The sequence below is a fragment of the Diplotaxodon limnothrissa genome, linkage group LG7 (assembly GCF_057381915.1).
Source record: "Diplotaxodon limnothrissa isolate DT_005_m linkage group LG7, D_limnothrissa_male_GT1.1, whole genome shotgun sequence".
Lineage (NCBI taxonomy): Eukaryota > Metazoa > Chordata > Actinopteri > Cichliformes > Cichlidae > Diplotaxodon > Diplotaxodon limnothrissa.
The window spans coordinates 39,985,807-40,010,859 of record NC_140602.1 but is presented as its reverse complement, the minus strand read 5'-3'; the positions used below and the strand labels follow the sequence as shown (position 1 = coordinate 40,010,859).

General features: G+C 39.0%; 1 protein-coding gene across 1 annotated transcript; it reads left to right on the top strand.

Annotated features, from left to right (window-relative positions):
• The first annotated feature begins 15,525 nt into the window (after window positions 1-15,525).
• Window positions 15,526-23,994, top strand: skor2 (SKI family transcriptional corepressor 2). The gene is made up of 8 exons (XM_085357080.1): window positions 15,526-15,532; window positions 16,546-18,554; window positions 19,072-19,135; window positions 19,864-19,941; window positions 22,339-22,404; window positions 22,550-22,648; window positions 22,910-22,977; window positions 23,938-23,994. Exons 1-8 carry the CDS (start codon window positions 15,526-15,528, stop codon window positions 23,992-23,994), a joined length of 2,448 nt encoding a protein of 815 aa, XP_085213206.1.
• The last annotated feature ends 1,059 nt before the right edge of the window (window positions 23,995-25,053 follow it).

The following is a 25,053-nucleotide window of genomic DNA, read 5'->3' as shown; positions in this document are numbered from 1 at the left end:
TTCAGCACACATCAGCTTAATAATATTAATTCAGGTTAGATTTATTTATTTATTCAGCTTTATTCAACTTAATAAACAAGTTCAGCGCACAAGGTTCAGCTGGACACTCTCCGGCGAATCTGGTGAACTGAACTGTTGATGCTTCTCAGGATCATACCTAAATATTTTTTTTGTTAATGGACATGGTTTAAAACAACTTGTTGAGCAGCTTAAATACTTAGGCTTTCTTACACACAAATAAATTGCATAAGAATTGCAAAGGGAAGAGCGGCATAGAGTGCATTTAAAGATCTGCTTTTTCTTAAATATCTTATTTGTGGCCTCTGTATTTCAAATACAGCTTAGAGGTTGAGCTTAAAGAGAGAGCAAAGCTGGAATGTAGAAAGAGTGGGAGATATTTTAATCTGTAACATTCACGTAGAGATCAGATACTGAAAGAGGATCAATTTAAAGCCGTGTCTCACATTTCCCTCCTGCACTCTTGGTTGAATATGAAACAAAAGAGTCACCTGAAGTGTCACTTTGCCTTCTTTTTTAAAGTTTTTATTTATTTACTCTATAATGAACAATGCTGCTGCATTATGCAAGTTTTTACATGTGTGCACTGAGCACTAAAAATGTGCCTTTAATGCACCGCATTAACCATCTCATGATTAAAGTTCTGGGCCAATCAGATCAGCAGAAGGCCTGGGATTACAGCAGCAACATCTGGGGGCCATGCTAATGGACTGCATATGTTTTCAATTTTAAGAGTTTGAAGTCAACATGTTGCTCTTGATTTCATGTAAAAGTAGGGGAGCGGGTGAGTGAGGATGGTGGGTGTGGGTGGAGCTGAACGATAACTCTCCCTCACTTTCTTTCTTTTAAAATTTGTCAATCACGACTGAGTGCAGCTGTCATCATTAACCAAAGTACCGTTGATGACAAGAGACCCTCCTAAAGTGTGTGAGTGTCCCTGAGCACTAACAGAAACCCAAATAGCCCCATCTGTCAATTTTACACTCTATGATTTTTACTCAGTGCACATGACTTCTGTAAGAGTAATATGCTGCTGGGATTTTATAAAAAGCAAATACACATGCTGAAGAATATTTATGCTCTCAGCTATGTTTTTTAATCCACATTTTAGAGCGGAAGCAGAGTATTTTAAGAGTCAAACGCAGGTCAGCAGGGCCATTTCAAGGCAACTGGTATTATACTTTTTGATTTGGGGTGAATAGAAAAGTCCAGTTCTTACTAACAATCCACTCTGGTGTGTTTATGAAGCCATGAGATTAAAATTTTAAACAAAGATGGTCTGGCAACTGATAACTTTTTTTCTTTTTTAGAAAGGGATGAAAAATAATGTTTAATTACAGCTGTGTATGCAAAGCTGTGTATAAAATGTTTAGGGGGTATTTCCTTTTCACTTTTGCTCATGCAAATAAATCTTCCGAAGCTGGTGCTGCATAAATGTTCTTAAGTCTTTCTCTGGCTTATTGGTGCACTGAAGGAAGCTGTGCCACAATAATTAGAATTTAAGTTTTATAATAAAGTTAAACAACAAGGTCAAGAGTCACAAACAGAAACGGTTCTCCTTGAAAGTAATAGTTACACATTTTAAAGAACGTCAGCTGCAACAATGAATGATGTGGGACTCAAGTGGGACTGCCGCTAAAATGCTCCAAAATGTGCAAATTTATTCTAAAGGCAAAATGTTTCAGCTTTTCTTAAAACTTGCCATGAGTACACAACAAACAGGCTTCACATTTTACTGGAATACAACCGAGCCAAAATAAATAAATACATTTTAAAAATTTAAGATTTTTTTTTAAGTTGATAAACAGGAAATGTCAAACACGGCTATCCATGCATAAAGTCAGCTTTAACCAAATTTCATAAACTCAATATAAAGATGAAAAAAATACAGAAATACATATTATGCTTCAAAACGGTGAATCATCTGTGATATGACTGAGTGGTTTCACAGTCAGACATGGCCCTCCATGTCATATCCAATTTTCTGAAATGAAAACAGCAACAGTGTGAATGCTCAATCTTAGACTTCAGAAATCAGTGGGTGATGACACAGTAGCTACTTCTATACTGTGGATGTTGTACAATTGTTAAATCATGATTTAATGACCTCTTGATGAGAATCTGTTTAACTTTTTAGCAAAACTAAAGCTCAGTGTCCCAAACGCCAAATAGTTCAAGGAAACAATCACACTCAGGTCATAAAAAGCTGATCCTGTTCATCTGGATGTAAAATTTCATCATTTCACCCCCAACCTTATAAACAGCACATTTGCATAATGACTGAAACTAGCACCACTGACTGACAATGATCAATAATATGCAAACTGATCACTGGCCAACTGATCAGTTGTAAATGGCCATTGATCAATGATGTTCAATGATGATCAATGATGAGTTTTTCCTTCCCACTGTCACCAAAGTACTTGCTCATAGGGTATTATTGTAAAGTCTACCTTACAAACACCTTGAGGTGACTGTTGTTGTGATTTGGTGATAAATAAATAAAATTGAATTGAACTGAATTGATGTCCAGATGAAAAGAATCAACTTTTAGGGATTTCCTTACCTGGATGATTGAGCAACACCAAGATAAATCACTCTCAGGCTGAGTAAGATTTTAGGGTGCATATTAAGAACTGAAGGACTTTTTTCATGCATAATAACCTACTGCAATGCATGGGGTAATTTCAGGTGCTGCTTTGATTAAGCTTTTCTATGTTTTCAGTATCTTCTTCTAGATTATCTGTATTGAGAACAATTTACCCCTCATCCTACATCTTACCTGTGAGTCTATATTACTCAAATACTGGCACTATATCTAGTGACACAGTGGCAGATCATTATGTAAATGTGACAAATCTTCACTAATCATCTATATGTCACACGTATTTAGGTCCAAGTTTATAGAAGCGTGGAATACTTCAGGCCAGGTGCCAGATTAGCTCACAGGGTGAAGAAGCAGCCAAATGCCCGAAGGCTGAAATGCAGCAGCCTGAGTTTGAGTCAAACCCGAGGCCCATTCCTCTTTCCCCACTCTCTCACCCTCCTGTCAGTTTCCACTATCTAATAAAGGTGAAGGCCCAATAATAATTAAAAATTCGGAATCTGTCAGTAACTGGCATCTTAATCTAACTTACTGCTAACTTCTAATTTTGCACAACCTTGCAAATCCTCTATCATCATTGTCTGGACACTTCTCTTTATTATAATGTGTTGTGTTGTTTGTTACGTTGTGATGTGTCATATCGTGTCGTGTTGTGTTATATGTAGTGCCGACGTAGGACAGTTTTTCCAATTTCATTGTACTACTGTACTATGTATGACTGTGCAATGACAATAAAGAGTTATCTTATCTTATCTTATAATGCCTAGTAGAACAACCACGTTGATCATTTTATTGGTGCTGATCGAATCTGGGTAGTTTTAAACTGTCAGCTGTGCCTCTGCATTTTTGCTTTGGGGAATTGAAAGGGAACTTTGGATGTGGAAATGGCTATGACATCAGACTTAACAATCAGATAACAACATGTTCTCATCCCAGTATGACTAATACTCTTGTTTTATAAGAAGCCACTGCTGCCATCATAGAGATATGCACCAGGCGTCCTTTGGGTCTGGTGCCTTGGTACACTGATGGCAACAAGACTGGATGCAGAGTTTTAAAATGTATGCATAGCAGTGGATTGAATCAAATGTTTGTCTACTAAAAGACTTTGCTGCTTGGATGCCTTCAGGGGTCTCCAATTTTAATTGCTGGTTTTCTTTCTTTATTTTCAAGTTTAACCTACCAAGTTACAATTGGGATCAAAAAGCTCATATACAGCATACAGCACTATACACTGATTAACTCTCCCAAACCTAATCAAAACTTTTGTAAGTCTTGTACTTATGTGACAATAATGAACTACATATGAATGACCCTTAATAGGTGAGAAGTATAGCTGTTTTTATTATCTTCTTTCTGTATAACATCTGTCAGTAGATACTGAAATATCCTAAAGATTATATCAGTGTTTGGGGCAAAATAATCCATCAAAAATAGAGGTGGAAAAACATCTTGTTGGATCTCATGTTTGGCACTGTGTTTTGGGGGATACTTAAGTCAATGAGCATATCATGTGTGTGTGTGTGTGTGTGTGTGTGTGTGTGTGTGTGTGTGTGTGTGTGTGTAAATGTGCACATGTGGCACATGAGCTTGTTTGTCATCATCGAAAACAACAAAGGCTTATGTTTCTGTCATCATTAACGCCCTTAACTCTGTCAGATCACTGCCATGCGTCCTTAATGTCTCTCAGTTAATCCCTCAGTTCACACAATGTTGTACAAGGGTATTAGTGCATCGGTGGTACGAGATCAGGCACAATAATAATAACAATAATAGCAAGAAAAACTGTTTTTGATGCTGAGCTTTAATATGGGGGGGATCAGGACATCACAAACAATACAGATGTAAAATTGATCCATATGTGGCACTCTTGATCTCATTTAGGGGGGAGAGAAGAAGTTGTTGGTCTGTCATTAAAAAAACGTGTTTTGATCGAGCAATTAAATGTGAATTTGTCATTTTTAGTGTAGTTGCATATTAGCTATATTATTAGTTGTGCTGAAATCGTCACATTGTTTTACTTTAAATACATTTTCCTTGAAACTAAATTTTGGGACAAGTTAATTAGAAAGTTACTAAAAAGTTATTAAAATATTTGAGCTTGAATAATTTACTTTGTAATAAAGAAAGAGTTTTCAGGAAATAACAGGCTGTACATGTTATTTCTTATCTTTAAAACCCACTGTGTGAGTTTTAATCTCTGGCTGCATGTGTACGTACAGTACGTGTGTCACATTGCCCGCCTATCTGTGTCCTGCATATGCGATTCAACTTAAGCCAACCTCTTTCACACACACACACATACAGAGGGAGAGAGAGGGAGAAAGGCAGCTAATATTCATTGTTATTTAAACACCAGAGCAGATAAGCAGCTGAACAATAATTATTTTCTGGAACAATAATTATTGCCATTTAATTCTGTTGTTTACCATTTTGCCCAGTGGCCCATCTTTAAAAGCCAGCCTCTATCTATAATGACAAGCCCTTGAGCAGAACTACATTTAACACAAATATCAAATAATTAAAAATCAAATAATTGAAAAGTAAAGGTGTGGCTTTTTTTTTTAACATTAATTGTCTAAGAATTTGCAGGCTGGGTCTTCTCAGTAGACTGCTTTTGTTCTTGTTTGTTTTTCCATAATTTGCAGTGCAGTGAGTGCGATGAGCATCGCTGGAATCGCTTTGTGTGAACTCATATTTGTGTTTTGTCAAAAAGTGTATTGTTTGAAAAAAAATCCATAGAAGTTGGATTGTTATTTTAGTAGATGTTTAAGTAAGAGGGCTTATTAAAATGACTTGTATCTGCTCCAAAGTTAGTTGACTGGTTTATATTTTATCTAAGACTTATGGCACTTGATCCATAAGTGCAGACTGATTTATATTTTTAAATTTATTGAGACTTGCTGCATTATGGCCAATTACAAAAAGCTCTTTCTAGTGCATGACTTGACAAAAAAGCAGCAAAACAAAATAAATGAAACTATTATAACTAATAATGTTTGTGATCATGGCTGATTTTGATTTTACTGCCTCAGTTTCAGTCCTCATATTGTGCATTGTGCCTCATTGTCACACTGCTTACTGTGGAGTAGCAAACAAAGCTGAAGCCGTCATTAAAGTATATTTCAAATCCAAAAGAGATGCAGGTAAAACAGCTTGTCGAAAGGAATAAACATTTGTATTTGTGAAGGATTGCTGTATTTGTGCTTTTAGGCCTATCCTGTTTACTTTCTCTTTTTTTTTCCAATAAAAACAAGAGCAAAATCTGTTGTTTCCACTTTAATCTGTGATGTGAAGTTGTGTTTGTGAGTGCCTATGGATATGATCACCCCTGTACTGTATGTTTGAAAGGATTACAAGCCGGATCAGAGGATTACACAATTAAAGCTTGCCTGGAGTGAGGGAGGCACACGAATGTGATATTATGACAAGACGAACGGAGGTAAACTCACACAAACACATTGGCTTAGAATTATGCATTTGTTTCAAGTCATGCAAACACATGCCATTCCCCAAAAACATACAGTGTAGGTGTGTGGAAACAATAAGTGTCATAAAGACACTGTTAAATGTACCATATGTAAGTGCCACGTAAAGCTAAAAAATATATATCTCTTTTCTTTATGTTTACTATTTGAATGTGTCCCTGACATGCCTGTCCTAACAACATCTTTATCTGATGCACTTTGAACTTTGCCCATCTATTGCATGGGATCTTAGTAAGTGCAGCGCAGAGTTTTTGGTATTTAAAAGTCGTTTCTTTGTGACCTGTTTTCACAAGCTTGGCTGCTGCCATACTTTGTGTGTAGAGTTTGTCTTTGTTTAAACTCAGGCATGTATCTGTATGTGAGGAGCTAGGAGTGAGACCAGGATTGAATGGCACTGTTGAAGCACATATTTGATTTCATTTGACATGCAGTGAGGCAGCTCAGCAAAGGGCGGTATATTCAAGTATATGCAATATTAAGCTAAATGAATTTTGTATTGAATAGTGTTCAAAACAATTATGCAATGCATGTGAAAAGAAAGTGGGTCAAAACCAAATTGTCAAGGTGTGGCCGTGAGGCAACTTAAAAAGCTTTATTGCTGAGAACCACAAACTCAATCACAAAACAATAAACTTCTGGCGTGGTAACTACGCCGCAAAACATGAAGCACACAGCACATGGGGAAACATGGCGGAAGGACATGAAGACTGGCTACACAGCATAACGAGAGGATGGGCAACAGGTGGAAACACAGCAGGAACAAATCTGACTAACTGAACAGGGGAGGCAAAACAACATAACACACGAGATAGGGTTGAAAATAAAACAGGAAGTGACACCCACTGTGAGACCCAGACAAAGACACGCGAGCTTAACAGTAGGAGAGGGACACAAAGATAGCGAGAGAGAGCGACAGAGGGAGAGAGACACTAAGGAGTGTGTTAAAGACAGAACACAGAGACAATGAACGTGAAATGACAAGACTGACAAACACAGGAAACACTGAGGGAGCTAAACCAGCACCAATAGGGATAAACAAGAAAAACTAATAAATATAAGACATACTAAATATGAGTCTAGAAACACCATAATGATTAGTCAAGAAGTCCATAAACACAAAGCAACTGATTAATGACCCAGAACCATGACAGAAATTGCTTTTAAAATTAATTTTCCTTGTGTTTTTCCATGTGGTATTTTTTTCTCATAAGGAGCTGTTTCAAGGAGGATCAAATGTTTACATTTCTTTCAAAATGACTCTTAATGTATGAAAAAGTCCAACTACACCACAATGGGATGATTTGATCTTTTACTTACAGAGATGACTAAATATTTGTGGGCAAATTCATGCTGATCGAGAACAACGCTGATCGAGGTCAATGATGGCTGTTTCCCTTTATTTTTTCTTTATTTCACTTACTCTGTTTGATTCCCTTCTTTCTTTTCTCGTCTTTTATTTATCCCCTCCATCCTCGTATCCCTCTCTATGTTGTCTGGTGATTAAGAGGTAGTTTAACCTCTAGTCCTCATTAATTATAGACGAATAGAAAAAGCCTGGGTTGTTCCACTTCCTGTCTGTAGCACTAATAGAGCCCTTAACATTCACATTAACATAGCTCTTGTTTACTCAGGGAGATGGACAGACAAGTCAGAAACATGGCCGAGTGGAAAGATGAGACACACAAATGCACCATGTCAATAGCGTAATGCATGCAAACTGCATGAACAAGCCTATGTGGGCACCTGAGTATTACACCCACATGTGTGCGATAACGCATTTAAAAATGCTCCTTACAGCAGCCTCCACTCCTCTACACTTCTGGGATACTGGATGTGACCATGAGCAGACTCCTAATTGTTATCTGTAAGTTGCAGCATATGAGCTAAAAGGAATGTGTAAACACGCCCACCCACACACACACAAGGCAAAGATAATCATGATGTTAATCATGCCTTTTATTTTTAAATGCACTCATATCATTTTGGAATTAAGCTCTTGTACAAGGTTAAATGAGCAATCTCAATCTAAAAAAAAAAGATCTCCCTCTCTCTGTGTCTTTCTTTCTCAAACACATGCACAAACACACACACACACACACACACACACACACACCTCTTGCTCTCATGCACGCACAGCAAGAAAATACTGTTTGCAGGCCTTATGGGACGACATTTGTGGTAATTCATTCAGAATCCATTTTAACACATTGTGCAGACCTAAGTGCCAATCTTCCTTTTTGGTGAGTTTCCATGATTTTATGTCCCATATAAAACGATGCAGTTTGCTCCACAATGGCCTATTTAAGTTACATTACCGCCGAATATCCCCCAGTAAAGAAAATTAAGCCGTGATACTGAGCGATCATCTTGGTTAGTTATCTTCTCCCCGCCGAGATGTGTCGCTTTGACACCCCACAGAGAGAGCTGAATGATTCTCTTGGACGAGAGATAATAGTCTTGTAGTGCGTTACTTGCCTAAGACCTCTCCTTCTCTTTCCCTCCCTCTCTCTCTCTCTGCTTCTTTTCTACCTTTTAACAAACCTAATCCAAAAGAGTTTTATAATTTGAGTTGCATAATGCTGTTATAATAATTATCTAACACATCTATGGGTTACACAAGACAAACAATATCGCAACTTTACATAGTAACCTCTAAGAATCATAAAACAAATTTGTCAGGAGTGTGAAAAAAAAACATGATAATGAAGCTGAGAGAAGTCACCGTTACTTCCTTTTGTCTTTTCTTTTTGTTTTTCCACTTTTAACTTGCACTGCTTAACATCATGAGAAAAATCCCCCAAATGCTCCAGTGTAAAAAAAATTCCACTCAGGAAGGGTGTTTCTAAATCCTGTTTCTGGATTATATTCGTAAACACACACAAACAATCTAAATGTACCATTAGTTCTACTGACTTGCTACTGCTTCAAAAGCAGCCTGCATCGCATCAATCTGAGCTATATTCAGAAGATAAAACATTTAAAGAACAATACCGCTGGTTTTACATGTTTTAGCTCGTTAACCACAAAACGTATTATGAGCACTGTGTTACTGCAGACAGCTTTCTATAGCATAAGTTTTTAATAGATTTCCCAGCTTAGAATGGTATCCACGCTTCCCATGAGGGCGAAAGACTTTTATCAAAACTGTCCCACTTCTCCAGTCCATTATGATGCGATGATAATGCAGCTTTGACCACAAAAATAAAACCAGCTAAACGGCCAATAAAATACATTTCCCATGTCAACAAGCTCTTAAAGTCATCCTTTTGGTGGAAAGTGCACGTACCATTGTGCTCTAGCTTGTGCACAAATGTGTCAAACAAACTGAGAAAACGATAACATCAAGCCTGCAAAGATGGACACACACACACACACCAACACACACTCACACACACACAAGCACGCACGCACACAGCCCAGCCCCTTCTGACCTTGCAGGCTCTCTGCTTGGCTTTAAAGCGCACTGTAGCGCCCAGCAGTCTGCCTGCACTGCAGAGCTAATTGGCTTCAGCTCAGTGTTCACTGTTAACGTCTCATTACTCATTCCACTTAAAATAACTTACACGAGTTTGCTTGTGTTCAGGGGTCATTAAAAGTCAAGCAAGCCTTTAATTATGGATCTGAGTCATTCAGTAAATAAAACTGTATCTTCCTACAGCTCCAAATTGTACAGTATCCTTTTTTTTAGTCCTTCCTAACATACCTGTTCACACAGTGAATGCTCTGAAGGACCAAACATCGGGGAAACTTGAGATGATCATGGAAAAACTGATAAGGCTGATAAGTTGATAAAATATTAAATGAAGGAACTCCAGGTGGGACTTCCACAAACGTACTTCAAAACTTAGGTCACCCTCGCAGATGAGTAAAAGCTAACAAAGAGCAGCGTAACAAATTAACACCAGAAGTGGTCAACTTCTTCTCATAAAACAACCTCTTTTTAAATAAACATACATTCATATGGAGACTCAAATCAGCAACAATTATATTGTGAAAGATTATAGAGAGTATATTTGAACACAGTATGTACTTCCTTAATTAATTAAATTAACAGTGCAAGGGTTGTTTTGTTACAAGCTGTACTTGAACACAATGAGGGCCTCTGCACATATCTGAAGCAGGTAAAACATAGCATTGGATACTTACACCTGCATTTGCCTGAAATGAATCTGTAACTTGAAGGATCAGGTAATTATGCAGATTCATGTCAGGAATAATATTTCTAGGACTTAGAAAGCTACAGTATAGACACACTAAATTAAATTGTGTTTTGGGACTTTCTTTACTTAAACATTTGCACTAAATTTAACACCTTTTTGGGACTAAGTTTTATTGCTATGTCAGCGCAACGTTCACACACACAAATCTCTGCAGAGCAGGTGGGCACACAAAATGTGATCAGATGAATGAGTATAAGGTGGTGAATTTCTAAAAGGTGAAAACAAACCAGCGAGAACGTACATGCGCTTATTTACAAACGATTTAAAAGAGCGATGTGCCTTTTTGCTTGATTAAAAATTATTTTCTGTGAACATTGAGTCACGTGAATTTGGCACAATTATCATTTCTCAATAATTCACTGGCTAATGTTCCAGATCTGCGATGAAATATGGGAACCTTTAGTTGTTGGTCTGTTCTGCTAATTGGTACAAGCGCCTCGGGCAAGCTCACATCTAACAAACTGAGGACAGCATCACTCACAGGGCTGAGTCTTGATACGGGAGCAGTTTAAAAATAGAACCATGACAAATAAAATCTAAATTAGAACAGATGGCACCTGGAGTTGATGATTTACACCCACATATGAGAGCACTTGAAACATTAAGATTCCCACAGAAAAGAGAAAAAAAATCGTGTAATACGTAAAAAGAAAAACTGTTTTTGGCCCACGGCTTTAAATAGGCGTTAAGATTCAGTGTAATAATGTAACCTAATAGGCTGTGACAGGGCAGCACTAATGCTGTAAATAGACCAGCACTGTTTCGGTATTCTTTCATTCTAGTCATTTATTTAAACTGGCAAAAATATAAAAAAGTTAAAAAAGTTAAACAAATTAAAAATATATATATATAGAAAAAAAGATAATGTAATATTAAACTTAATTACTTTTTCGTATTTTTTTTAACATGTGTGTTAATTGTAATGCACTTTAAATCTTCACTGCAGAACTCAGTCGAAGGATTCAGTAGAAGACGCGAGGACGAGTGTGCGCCATATTGTAGCCTACATCTGCCTCTAAATCCGCAATAAATTAATATAAGCTCTGGTGAGTTGTTAGAGAACCAACGTGAATATATTTTGTGGTTAAATATCAGTTTTGTTTTAGATGCTGTCTCGTTTAAAAACATAAATAAATACAATATTCGAACAGCTTGAAGTAGGATGATCTGAATGGCAGTTTAAAAATGTATAAAATACATTTTGTTCTTGTTCTGTAAGTTGCATGTGTGCAACTGTTTCAAGAGAATGAGGGTTACTAATAAAATAATGAAAATCAAATCGATGCTGTGGGGTACTTCAGTCTTGATCCAGTGCCTTTTGAAAAAAGGAGGTGATGCATCTGAGTATGGTAATCACTCTCCCGGGGCATGTTTCACTTATTGACAGATTTGATGTTAAATGTCTCAAGATCACTTAGTGTTGTAGCTCTTAATTTATTATGTTTTTGGACGTGCAGCACTCGCTCTCCTTTTTTTTCATCCAGCTTTGACCCTCCGAGGTCACACAAGCATTTTTTTTTTCCTTTAACCGCAAGATTAATTTCTCAGTAGGGCGACCGACTAATGCATTACGAAAAAAAGTGAAATGTATTCCAACGGGACTAATAGCTCTATTGTATTCCAATACGTCTTTTCCTGCTTCACATGGTTTAGTCATGCTCGGATTTTGATAACATGTCAGAGACATCTCTGTCCTGGAGAAGGAAAGTTAACCCAACAAACGAGTAGCCATTCATTTACTTCATTGCTGTTTATCTGCGCATTATTAGTGAGACCAATATAAAACAAATACATCCAGACATAAAAGTTATTTCATATTCTACATTATTTCACATTCTGCAGCAAATTGCCACATATTTATTTTAAAATCTGGTAACCACGTGGTAAACATAGATAATATAATCATATCTAAATTTTTATTATTTTTAAATAGGCCACTTCTGGGTAGGGTGTTATGTAAGTGTTTGCCAAAACACATTTCTGAAGCAAGATTGGGTATCAGCTCTTGAAGGTAGGCCTACTTTACCTGGTTTTTACACTCTTTTATTCCCCTCGCCCTCTATTGTGACGTCACCAAGCACCATAACTGCGGCCCGTGCGTGACTCCGCTCTTTGCCCCCCTTTCCTACCAGCCCCAACCCACCTCTTGTCCCATTGCAGAGTGTTCCCGTGGCGTCCGTCCGCGAGACAAAAGCACGCGCAGTGACATCCTAAATTGGTTTGAAAAGGAGCAGATGGGGCTCTCTCGCTCTCCTCTGTGTCGCACACACACACACAGGCGCGCACAGATTTAAAGCAGAGCCTAAAAGCGATTCTGTCATGTTTATCAAGATGCTATTGAGAAAAGATTGGGCGAGAATAAATTACAGGCAATCTCAGTATCCGGCAGCCTTTTAACCAGACTGACAGTTACTCAGACAGATGAATGCGTAATTTGAAATTCGCAAGGAAGAAGTTGGATTAAAAGCGGGCTTTCCAAAACTTTCAGTGTTGATGACTTTTATGAATTATCTGATGGTGTGCAAGGAAATTAATGGGTGACATGAAAGTAAAAATCTAGGGACTGGATGTCTCTCGACTATGTTAAGATATGTCGAACGTTACAACATTTTATGTGTAATTTAGACAAAATAAAATATTAGTCCGCACTGCAGCTTTTATTTATTCAGGCAATTCGGAGCAAATAAAGATCCCTGCGTGTTTTGCCCCCGTGGTAATTGTTTATTTCACCTTCCGACAACTAAGATAATAATAAAAGTGGGGATAAAATTTATTCCAACCTTCGTGTCTTTTCAAAAACATTCTGCTAAAAAGTTCCTTAGAAGTTGAGATACCTCAGTTATAATTTTCAGTTCAGAGACAAACACACCTGTGTTGATGTTTAACGTGTGTGCAGTTTTCTTTCTGAGACTGGTCTCTTTCTTATTCCCTACATAAAGTTTCCATCCTGCCCCACGACGAGCCACAGAAGAATCTGTCCTGAGAGCAACTTTGTTATCAACGTGTCTTAATTAACAAGGACGATCATTATTTGGAACTAGGACTTCCCCATGAGTGCACTCGCATGACGAGTTAAACGAGATCATTTTGCGGATAACTTCAGATAAATGTGAGGCCGCTAGTATCTGGGTTATGGACTTCATATTTAGGTCTTCGCTTCACATGTGTAATTTGCCTGCATATTTTTAGTGGAAGGAGTAATTCAGCAGTTGCAAAAACACCTGCTTCGGAGCTTGGAGTAAGGGTTTGGTAACAAATGCTCTGAACCCCTCCCGCGGGAACACTTATCCGATCCCTCTGCTGAAAATTTTTAAGGGCCTTTATCAGGTGAATTGCACCTTTTATAGCATCGTGTGTTAGCTGGGTGCATCGCTGAGCCTCGGTTACAACATATGATATAGTTTGCAGTGTGCTTCCTGCTGCCGTTTAAAAGTCCTGGAAACGACCTGCACATGTTTAGACAGTCATATTTCCAAAAGCCTGCTCAGCGTTGAATGTGGGTATCAGCTGCCCTGATAGATATTATTCTGATCCTCAGACTGTCTGCCGGCCTGTCTGTCTGCTGTCTCAGCTTTTATTTTTCCTTTCTTCGGCCCCCACGGCCAAGCTAGTGTTTTACTCCACACCATGTCTGTGTTTAAAAGCCATATTTCCAATTCAAGTCTCTTCGTCGGACCGTGTGTGCTGCCAGCAGTCTCTTTTAACATCAGTTTGGTGGTAATTAATTTGCAACTCGGGGTGTGCGTCCCGCGGACCAACAGCAGACAACCATCTGATGGCAACAGCTTGTAGCGTAGCTATGGTTGGTTCTGTGTGAAAATAACCACTTAAGCTGAAATTAATATTCATTAGGCCGATGATATGGTAAGTAAAATAGCTAAAATTGCGCCCCTCCTATATCCTGGGTTTGTCTTTTTTTTAGTGTAGGTGGCTGTTTAAAGTTTGAAGGCGCGCGCTCTGGACTCATTCCGGTGTCGTGCGTATGTTACCCTGGACCTCTGTGGCGTTAATTTGAGTTTTCCAGCGTTTCGCTGACAGTTAGGGAGACGTCATTTTAGCTGTTCACTTGGACAGAGCGGCGCAGTGAGGGAAGGCGGGAGGTGGGAGGTTTGTGTGCGCGCGTGAAGGTGTGCGGGTGTCTGTCCCGGATGGTGGGCTGAGCTCGCGCCACACGCCAATCAAACTCGAGGCAGGTGTGCTGCCGGGTGAGAGAGAGAGCGCGTGAGGGAGAGAGAGAGAGGGAGAGAGAGGAGGGGGGATTAGGACTGCGCGAGGTGTCTCAGAAAAGGGAATAAAGCCGGCGCGAGCGCCGCAGTTTACTCACATCATGAGCAGGCTCTCTCTACAGTTAAAAAGTAAATAAATAAAAAATAGCTTCCACGTGTTTCCCGGATACAAGGTTTCTCGTTTGTTTGTTTTTTACGTGATAAAATGAGTCTTTTAAAGCTGCGCAGGATAAATCGATTTCTCTCGTGACCGGGATATTTTTGACGCGTTTTGGGATTTTCCCCAGAAGCCGAAGGTAAGGACTGCTGATCATTCCCGAGCTTACTCTGGTTAAAGTGTTGTAAAAGTGTAGACTGTTATCGATTTGTGTTACATGAACAGTGGGGACAGAAAATGCGATGCATGTATAACTCACAGTCCTCTATTTCCTTGGAATACATTGTTATTATTATTGCTTTTGTTGTTGTTGTTATTATTATTGTTATTATTTTGTTGTTGTTGTTATTGTTTTAATTTTGTTCTACCGAAGTTGAACGTGAAACCCACTTGTGAAAACTTTAATGGAAGCATATGTGTTTTCTGCGAAAAAAAAGAAAAACAAACAGCATAAAAAAAGAAAAGAAATATGTAAAGAAAAAATTTAATATAGTAAAAATTAAAGACGGGCTGAATTCTTGAGTTAAAGTTCTGGTATGCGGAGTCCTGCGTGTCGTCTTTATGCTGTACCTATGAGTAGTTAAATCAAACAGAAGAAGAAGAAAAACACCGCAGTTGTTTTACATTCTTAGACCCAGTGTCCTTTTTCTGTAATACGCAATGTAATTATTAAATTTCTTAGAATGTATAAATGTATTGTAATTTCTTAGCAACGATCTCTTTAATTTAAAATTTTGTGAAATGTTTGTAAAATATTATACCGGTTTTTAAAATATATCACAACTGTGTGTGAATGCAGAACCAACATAAGATGCGCTGTAAGGGATTTATGGAAATTTCTGGCATGCAAATTTGCTGTTTCTAAAAAAAGTGAAAACAATATATTCATAATACATTTACAAAAAATAACTTTTATTCTCAAGAAGCTCATATAAATCTCTTATTTACACTATTCGTTATATTCAGTAATTATCATTATCATACTTAAAATATATGCAAAAATATAAGGTATATTAAAATAAGCACAATAAATAAACACAATAAAAAGTATATGAAGTAACGCACGAATGGGACATCTGAAGTGCCACAGTTCTATTAAAGGCAATAAGATTGGCATCATATAAGCAAAGCCTTGTGAATGGTACAGAAATAATAATAATAACTATATGCAACCTTATTAAAATACCGTATGTGCCATTGGTGGTATTTGCATTATTTTATTTTTAATTTTTTTAAATGATTCTTTTTTTTAAAGTACACTTCACAGCAGTGCTTATGAAAGAGTGTTTCCTCATCCTCCTGAATCATTTTTCCCATTTGATAATTCAAAAATTCGCAGGAGCCACATCAAGATATACCTCCTGAGCATTTAAAAAATATATTTGCTGTCATCAAAACAAGTAACAGCAATAATATTCCATCTGCACAATTCAGCTTCGATTTCTGTGCCCCTTATGAAATTGCAAGAATAGTCAGAAATTAAAATACATTAAAAATATTAAAATAAGCATTTAGCTGTGATGTCAAAATATTTCTAAATTAATTGTTAACTTTCTTAAAAAACAGATTTTGAAAGGGTAATCAGATACATTTAATTAAAATGTTACATTTCACTGGATTTTTTTATTTATTCTCTTTGCTCTCCCTTATCCACTTCTCTGTTATTTATTATTTTGAGGAATATTTATTTGGTCGAAGTGCATATTAGGTAATAAGAAACTCATTTCATATTGCTGATAATACAGGTAGAGAAGCGCTCGTAAACTGTTTTAAAAGGTTATTTATGAATTAATAAATGTTGAACTTTCTTTCTTTCTTTCTTTCTTTCCAGGTTTTTTTTTTACTTTTTATCCGAGCATAGACAAGACTCATCTTTCAAGCCCTACTGATATCATAATGACAAGCTCAACAGGCCCCTACCAACAGGAACCCCTGACTCCACCCAGGCCCACCCATCACCACTCTTCATCCTCTTCCTTATCGTCACCCTCTCCTTCTTCTTCCTCCTCACCACTCAAACCCAACCAGGTTGGCCAGGTCTTCCTTTATGGCGTTCCCATTGTATCACTGGTCATAGATAATACAGAGAGACTTTGCTTGGCGCAGATTTCCAACACACTCCTCAAGAATTACAGTTATAATGAGATTCACAATCGTCGGGTGGCACTGGGCATCACCTGTGTTCAGTGCACGCCGGTTCAGCTGGAGATACTCCGAAGGGCCGGCGCCATGCCCATCTCGTCACGACGCTGTGGCATGATCACCAAGCGTGAAGCTGAGCGTCTGTGCAAGTCCTTTCTCGGAGAGAACTCGCCACCGAAACTCCCCGACAACTTTGCTTTCGATGTAACACATGAGTGCGCCTGGGGTTGCCGTGGTAACTTCATTCCTGCACGCTACAATAGTTCAAGGGCCAAATGCATCAAGTGTTCCTTCTGCAACATGTACTTCTCCCCAAATAAGTTTATTTTCCATTCCCACCGCTCAACACCAGAAACCAAATATACCCAGCCTGATGCTGCCAACTTTAATTCCTGGCGACGACACCTCAAACTAACCGACAAACATCCACCAGAGGAGTTAATTTATGCGTGGGAAGATGTCAAAGCTATGTTCAATGGAGGCAGCCGAAAGAGAGCCTTGCCCTCGTCTTCCCATTGTTCTGCTATGGGTCCCATGAAGAGTCTGTCAGGTTCAGTGGTGCCTCACGTAATGGGACCTGAGCTGGGTGCTCAGAAAAGAACCCGCTTTGAAGATGAGGATGATCTGGATGGAGGGAGTCTTTCTCCTCGTAAGACACCACGTAGTTACCCTGTCATTCCTGTCCCAAGCAAAGGTTTCGGCATGCTGCAGAAGTTCCCTCCTACATCACTCTTCCCCTCCCCTTATCCCTTTCCAGCATTTGGCCTCTGCCAGCAGAAAAAAGAGGACAGTGATGTGCCAGCTGGACAGAAAGGGGCAGGGTTGTCTGGTCTTTTATGGCCCGGTCGAAAAGACTCTTTTTATCCTCCTTTCTGCATGTTTTGGCCACCAAGAGCAGCAGGAGGAATCCCTGTCCCCACTTACATCCATCCTCAGCCCAGCACCCTCTCCTCCCTGACAGACAACCCCTCACTGAGGCAGGCCTTCCTGGATCTCTCAGACCCCAGTGAATCTGGAGCTGTGAGTGGAAATGGAAGTGGGATCAATGCAACTATGACTCCCAGTGGCGGGTCCACCACACCCAAATCTGGGCTGTTTGACACAGAGTGTACAACAGTTACCACCGACCCTCGCCCTGTCACCTCAGAGGGCTGGCTCAAACTACTGGAGAACCCAACTCTCCAGTCAAGGAAGTCAAGCTATGGCTCTGCGTTCCGACCTGTCATCAAAGATGCAGAAAGCATTGCCAAGCTCCACAGCAATGGCGGAGGGGTCACTGGAGCAACGGATGAAGACTTTGTAGTCACCAGATCAGACCAACACCCGCGGCTATCACCAACTAGCAGTTGCAGCTATGGAAGTGAAAGTGGAGGTGATGGGGAACCGGAGGGAGCAGAAAGCGAGGAGGAGGGGGAAGTGGATGTGGAGTCATCAAAGCAAGATGATGAAGAGGAGGGAAGCTTTACAAACAGACCACCACAGACTCAAACCAACCTGTACCTCTCTGCGCTGAGTGACAATGCTGGAGAGGATAGGGGGAAAGACAGAGGGAGTGGCGCAATGTATCCCGGTACGTCCCCTCGATCCTCCTCAGATTCGATCCAGCAGGAGTCTCCCAGCCTGCCCACCTCCCCTCCTGCCAGCTTACCTCTCTCAAGCTCCACCCCACCTCACCGGGAGGACACAGCTTACAAAAACGTAAATATCCCCACAGGCCACTTTAGCTAATTATTATTTAAATGGTGCCGCAGTCAGGCAGTGGTGTGATCTGCATAAGCAGATTGATAGGCTGGTTTCTCCCCGTAGACATGAAAACAGTCACCTCACTCTGATACTAGCTAATAGGCCCAGGTGTGGCTTGTTTAATGGCCACGTTGTGTTCGTTCTCCCTCTGTCACCCCAGCTTGTTAGGGCAACTCTAATCTTTAACCTGTCGACTCCCATGTTAACCAGACCTCCAAGAGGAGGAGGAAGTAGAGGTTCAATTTTGACGATGGTTTTCTTTGGGGGGGTTAAACTATCATCTAGCAACACACTGCAGATTTATCTCAGTATTCATTTTGAGGAATAAAAGCATAGTCTCCAGTATATTGCAGATTAAATTATTAGTAGTATTAGTATTATCAGAATCAGACTGCCCTGCCTCAGTGCATGTTCCAGTTTTTTAAATTTATTGTCTTAAATTAAATATTTATCAACTATATTTGATTTCCAGGTTCACAAAAACAGAGACGAAGGACTTCCTGCATATGCAACCAAAGACAATTCCAGCATTTCCGGTAAGCGCAAACGTTTTAATCTTTTGGAACAGTTTTTCATTTTAAAGTCTCCACAACACAGAACGCGGCATTGCAGAAATCTAATTAAATGCATTCGTTTTGAAACTGAAAAATAGTTGTTGACACAAAAGTTAAAAAGCACATTAAGCATCATCCTTTTTTTCTCCATCAAATTTGCAACAGCAAATAATCTTTCATATATAATCTCCAGAAATCACTATATTGGTTGCATGGTTTGTTGGACGCTACATCTTCCACCCTGCAGTTGTTTTACGATGTCTCAGTTTCATCAAATGTTTTTTACACTGTTTCATCAAATAGCATTACACAATCTATTTCAGCAAACTGTTACTATTTGCTTCATCAGATGTCCGAGTCTGTTGTATTATAGCATCTTTGTTTCATTTATTGTCTGAGTGAGTGGTTTTATAGTGTCCCTGTGTTCCTGTGAGGCTCATATTCCTGTGACGTTTCATTTGCTCCTCTCATCTCCCACTCTGACCCTTTTCCCGGAGAAAATGTCTTCCCCGTGTTTTCTCGCAGTGCGTTGACAAACACACATGCGTACGCTCGACCATAGCTCCCAAATGCATACACACAAAGGAGACGCACACATCATGCGTACACTTAGTTATCTCCATGTGTCCGGATAACCAGCTCAGCCAATGGCCCTTACTGAATCTCTCTTCCTGTCTGTCTTCCTGTCTTTCGCTCTCATCTTTTCTCAGATGAAACAAAAGAACAGAATAGTTTCTTTGTACCAGAGACTGAGACGTCGGCCCCGGACTACTGGAGGGAGAACTCAGGTATAAAAACTCACGTTTTTGTATTTATTCTTTTTTTATAAGTGGTTGCAAAACAGCTACATTCAGATAGAACACAGAAAATAAACTAAAGGCAAAAGTTGAAACTGGCAAATCAGGCACTGAAAGTATAATTATTGGGATGGAATGGATACCGTCTGCTTATATTTGGTGTTTGATGACACTGATTATTATTTATATTAGAAAGTAAACCTACTTGTGATTAAAATGCTGATTAAAAACTGACACTTTATGACTTTATTTGCAAAACGACACTGATTTCTTACACAAATGACATTCAGAACAGTTCAGTCAGTGAGGGAAAGCCTTTGACTCTTAAGCTTTATCCATCTCCATCTCCATGTCCTCTCAGATGGCAAGTTAAGGGATTCATATAAATACACACAGAGATGAAACAGCAGTGCAAAGCTGCCTCTTTCGCCGCTCTGCCACGGCTCCTCTCTTTAGTGGCGTTGTCGCTAGGCTGTTACTCTTAGGGGGGCCGTTATAGTTCAACAAGAAAACATCAGCTCAGAGATAAGCAGCCGCGCTGGCAATCTCCATCCCAGACCCATATCGCCCCCGACATAATTGCCTTTTTTCCCCTTTCTCAGCGCAAAAAAACCTTTCCCGTTTGAAAAAGATCACAGCTTATTACCTTTTTATATCTGTCAGGAAGACATTAAAAGTGCTTTATGACATCTGTGCCAACATTTATATCTACCCCCCATTCCCTCAACCCCTACACGCACACACATCGTAATGATCCCTGTGCATAATGTATAATGTATTTCGAAAAATTACACGAAACAAATTAAATGAGACCACCTTTCCCCTGATTGCCAAACGTCTCCCTGGGCGGTGGGAAGCTCTACGTGATTAGAAGGCCTGATTCCTCCGAGTCCCTCCACCCCCCTCCACTGTCTTTAAACTCTCCCTCTGTTTCTAGGGAGAAAAAATAATCTAATTTTCCATTTATGTAATGCAAACCGCCTTGGCTTTGACTATTCACGGTTAATTGACTGTCAAACGAGGTTGTTATCCTCGGGCACTGTCTGCAAATTTGCTTGTCAAATGAGACAGAGAGAGGAGAGGAAAGGAGAGAGGAGAGGAGGAGAGAGGAGAGCTCTCTCTGTTCTAAATGAGAGAGAGAGAAGCATAGGGAGGCTTAAGGAGCCAGGACATGAAATGACTGGAGGAGGATACACATATCGAGGGTGCTCACTTGCTTCATTAAGGCGTTCAATGCCTCATTGTCACAATTCAGACATTAGCTCAAACACACACATGCATGCTTACCATGGCAGACACTGGAAATCTGAAGGAAAAACACAGCATGTAATGGAGATATTTGTTCTGAGGATGGCAGACTTTTAAAGCAACAAGTAGATTTATCCTCCAGGAGTTAAAAAAAAGACAAAACAGACAGAACATATATTTTATAAAACATTCGCACTATTAACTGTGAGGATGTTTTTTTTAACCATATTTATGGCTTTTAAATCCTGCTTTAGTTTGCAGGAACTACTTGTATTGGTCAAAAAATCTTAACTTTTGTAGTAAAATCAAAACTTTCCACATCTCCGCCCTTCTTCAGCTTTAACAGCCACCAGATGATTGACTCAAATCTCTCTGACTAGATTGGACGAAGCATGATATTACAATAAGAGGCGAGAACAGTAAAGCTCGTCATAGTCTCCGGTCATCATAAGTAGTTTCCATGAACTTGTACTGACACCTAGAGGCCAGAACATGAATTGCAATGCTTCACTTACAGCTGAAGAGAGGAGGAAACTAAATTAGTCCATGACAAAATAAAAACCAAGTAGTTCTGTCCAAATAATGGAGACTGCAGTTAAGTTGTTTTTGCAATACTTCACTTTACACTTACACTTAACTTTGGCTTTCTGCACACAAAGTCAGCTGACTTCTTTTAGTTTCTGAAGGGTTATCACTCTCTTTTTGATCAGTCTTTTGATCAGCAAATTTTATTGTATTTTTCTATTTTTTCTTTGTTATTCATACTAATTTATTAAATGTTTATGGACATTGTTTCTCCTAATTTTTCCTCACACTTTTGCCATCCAGTCTGTTGTTTTTCTTGTTGAGTCTCACCGTGCACATTCTGTTCTCATCCTTATCCTGATCTAACAAACAGACATAACCTCCTTTAGGCGATCAAATGATGCCTGATGCTTTCACTTAACTTCACTTACATTTGTAGCTTTTCTGGTTGCTTTTGAATAACTGATTTCAAGATCATTTATAGTTTATGAGCATGGCCTTAAATTCATTATTTTTATTTGTTTGTTTTGTACTCATTTCCTGTTCGTGGATCAAATCCCAGTTTAGTTAACAATTAATTTCAAAGTTTGAAATTAAGTCTCTTCATGTTTTCAGGCGATCAAAGCCAGGGTGCTGCTTCTCCTGTGCAGCTGAAAAAGGATGTTGAGAGCATGGAGAAAGGTAAGGGCTGTTTGAGCACATCTCAGCTGCACTGACCATAGAAAACTAGTAATCTATACTAGATGGACATTTGTGAGATTGTGAGAGAATATTTTAATGCAACCACTCTCATATTTTCCTTCTGCTTTCTTCTGTCCTTCTGTAGAAGAGCTCCAGAAGGTTCTGCTGGAACAGATCGACTTCAGGAGGAGACTGGAGCAAGAGTTTCACGCTTTGAAGGGCACCTCACCATTTCCTGTCTTCCGTAAGTCAGTTTTTTTCCCTCTTACCCTGATTTCCTTTTAGTTTCCATACTCTGAAGGGCAACTTCTCCTTTTCTGTCTTTCTTACAGTCTCTTACACCTTTACCTTTATCCCCATTTTTACCTTTCAGTTTTTTATTTTCGCCGATTTTTTTTTGCTCAACCCTTTTCTGTCATCGGCTGTCTTTATCACTCCAATTTTCCAAAATGACAATACACGCGCCACCTAATCAAGGTTTGTTTTTATTGTACGCTAATTTCAGACAATTTTCAAGATCAGATGAAACGAGAGCTCGCCTACAGAGAGGAGATGGTCCAACAGTTACAGATGGTAAGACTACTAATGTTAGTGCTTAACACTGATGGAAATATGCTTTTAAATGACAAATTAAACACCCTTTTTTAGATACACAAATTAAAAGAAAATCTTCATGATTGCCTTAAAAATTGTCTGCAAGGATTTTGAGAAAAAATATAATTAAGACTAATTATGCAGTACTTACTAAAATACAGTGACATCACATCAACCGAAACAGAAAAAAATCAAAAACCGATGAGGAAATGTGCCAGTCAATTCTCTGACTACTGCTAGAGATTGTATGCATACTTGGGAAATCCTTGCCATGGGTTAAAACAAAAACAAAAATTAAAGGCTGAATAAATGAAGCCATCACTAGGACTTGACCGGACACATGCGTTTGCTTATTTGTCCATCAAATGACAGAGCCAATCATCTAGTTTGTCTTTCACGGGTGAGAAGTTCCTTTGCAGCCATCTGAGTGTTTCCGTCGACATCAATCACTGGAGCAGCTGGCAGACAGGCTGACAGACGCTGTTTGTCTTTGTTTTCTGACACATGCCACCACTGTACACGCTTGTGTGCACACAGTGGCAAGGCGTGCGCCAAAACGCACACAAGAACATGCATTCATGTAATCACAAAGGCAGGCGATTATGAATATGGGTTCAAGCTAATTTATAAGCCTGTATGTGCACACCAAATGCACATACTCACGTAAACAATTGACAAATGTGTCTAGAACCAGCAGATGGATCTGTCTGAGAGTAATGACACATTAATTTCACACAGACATGCAAATGAACTCCAAAAAATGTTTAATTTGTGTTGACAGACTTTTACTTTCACCAGCTTGGCTAGAGTTTTGGATTTTCATATTTCCACCAATGATAAAATCATAATAGTAAAGTTTACTTTAGAGAACCTTTTTCAGTGTTAAAGGTATTTCTTTAGGAAGAATGTAACGTTTCATGTCGCGTTTTTGCCTTTCAGATTCCCTACGCAAACATCATCAGAAAAGAAAAGATCAGCTCCCATCTCAACAAGTAGCAAAGAGGTGAATATTTTTCAGTAAATTTAAAATGAAGCTTAAAGAAATGTAAAAATAAATAGTTATCACATAAAAAGCTTTTGACAAGCTGCACATTATTAAGCCTCATATTTACATCATAATAGAGATAATGGCAAGACAGTGAAATATACTTAATTTTCATTTGATTGATAATAAACTGTCTTATAGCATTAACACATTTGGCATTACTGGCTACATTTTATTATAATTTTCTGGGGTGATTCTAAACAATCAGTTAAATCAGTATGGAAAAACTCTTACCCTGAATGTAAAACTAATGTAATTTCCCTTTTTTTTAGGATTAGCACACAGAAAACTGACAGAGACCATCACCGACAGAGAGGATGTGAAACTATATCATACATTATATTACTTTTCGCGGGACAGCAATTATTCTGCTGCTTCTTCGATATCACCTCTGTTAGTTGCTCTCTACACACTGCCTGCTAAGAACTCATGTGAGGCTGTGGGACATCATACTGGTAAAAGATTTCTAAAGTTTTTCCTCTTTTTCCCTGGTTCAAGTTCCCTAACTGAACTTAATTGACTGAAACCTGTGACACTGCGAGTGTGTTGGCAGTCACGTTCAAAGCATTAGCCAACCGGGACCAAAGCAACCTCGCCCTTTGAGGACCACCAGGAAGGCAGTTGTAGATGTCAGAAAACTAATTTCCAGGCATAAAAAAAAAGTAAATAAAGATTGGATGTTTTTATCTGCCCGTGGGCTCAACTGTACATTGGCCAAACTCTGGATGAAAAAGGACTAAGATAGGTTGTATTTGTATCACCAAGTGATGGCCCTGAAGAGAAACAAGCACGACAACATTTATCTATTATCAACATTTGATCCCAAAGGGACTTCATCATGTTCAACTCTAATCATTCCCTGTAAACACGAGCCACCACCACCAGTTTGTCAGTGGCTGGACACACACAACCTTGGTTTAGTATGTCAGATGAATTAAAATAAATAAATAAATAAAGCACTGATATTTACAATGGTACTACAACACGGTACCACAAAAAACGTCCACATA

Excerpts from the sequence above, each read along its gene's own strand:
- skor2 (XM_085357080.1), top strand. Across the intron at positions 19,136-19,863 it reads AGACAATTCCAGCATTTCCG|ATGAAACAAAAGAACAGAAT; the intron begins GTAAGCGCAAAC and ends ATCTTTTCTCAG. Across the intron at positions 22,649-22,909 it reads CTCACCATTTCCTGTCTTCC|ACAATTTTCAAGATCAGATG; the intron begins GTAAGTCAGTTT and ends CGCTAATTTCAG.